At 22.6% G+C, this 1103-nt stretch overlaps 1 protein-coding gene across 1 annotated transcript in view; it reads left to right on the top strand.

The window, feature by feature from the left end:
- Positions 1–1056, top strand: part of Phum_PHUM236100 (myosin heavy chain, putative) — a gene marked incomplete at both ends in the record, with an annotated part of 1591 nt that extends 535 nt beyond the window's left edge. Inside the window, 3 exons of the mRNA XM_002426046.1 lie at positions 175–332; positions 576–845; positions 922–1056. Of these exons, the coding sequence (XP_002426091.1) occupies positions 175–332; positions 576–845; positions 922–1056 (563 nt within the window). The remainder of the gene's footprint in view (positions 1–174; positions 333–575; positions 846–921) is intronic.
- Positions 1057–1103: the final 47 nt, after the last annotated feature.

Below are 1103 nucleotides of genomic sequence, written 5' to 3'. Positions count from 1 at the left end.
TTTTAACGGCTAAAGTTAAAAGTTTGGGTAATGAAATACAAAGTTTTCAAAAAGATGATAAAAAAAATCAAGAAAAAATAAAAGGTGATTTAAATTTAAATTTAATTTTAATGTTTTTTTTTTTTTATTTTTATTTTGAATTACTTAAATTTAAATTTAAATTTAATTTTTTAGAACTTCAATTACAAAAGGATAAAATTTTCGAAGAGAAAGAACGTTTGATGGCACAATTAAATTGTGCTAAAAATTCTGTTGTTAAATGTGAACAACATTCTAAAGATCTTAGCATACAATTACAAACGTTTCAAACGGAAAATAGCCATTTGAAAAAAGTAATTTTCTAACAGCAAACATTAATCATCATCATCATCATAAGCAACTATATAAATTTAGGCGGGGGGGGGGAAGAACTTTAAAAGAAAATACAGTAAAATTATTTCACATAGAATGATGACAAGAAAAAGTTTTTTTTTTTAATTGTACTGCGCAGTTTATGCTTATTAATATTTACTCCATGTCATGCCAAAAAAAAAAATTTTTAATTATAATTAAAAACTTTTTTTTTTAAATTTTAGGAATTAGAAATAGTTAAAAAAGAAATGAGAAATAATAAACAGAATTCAAGTGCAAATGAAATAAAATTAAATAGAACACTAGAAGAAGTTGAAAGGTTAAAAACAATAATACAACAAATGAAACAAGATGAAAAAGATTTTAAAGAGTTAAGTAGGAAAAAAACAGAAGATTTAACTAATTCAGTTAAAAAATTAGACAAACAACGTTTGGAATTATTAAACGGTTTTAAAAAACAACTTTTACTCATTGATAATTTAAAAAAACAAAAGGTTTCATATCGTTTATTCGTATTTAATTAATAATCGACTAAATTTGTTTTTAATTACCAAAAATTTTTAATTACAGGGTTTAATCGAAGCGTCTAAATTATTGCAATCATCCGAAAGTGATTTTTTTAATTTTCTCAATTCGAATTTTCCAAATATTTTAACGGAAAACAACGATTCGGAAACCGTTAAAAAAGTTATATTAAAACCGTGAGACAGACGTTCTTTTATTTTCACAACTGCAAATATTATTTTATTATA

This window comes from Pediculus humanus, genomic scaffold (assembly GCF_000006295.1).
Source record: "Pediculus humanus corporis 1103172107607 genomic scaffold, whole genome shotgun sequence".
Lineage (NCBI taxonomy): Eukaryota > Metazoa > Arthropoda > Insecta > Psocodea > Pediculidae > Pediculus > Pediculus humanus.
Note: the sequence above shows the minus strand (reverse complement) of the source record. Positions and strands in the feature narration are given on the sequence as shown.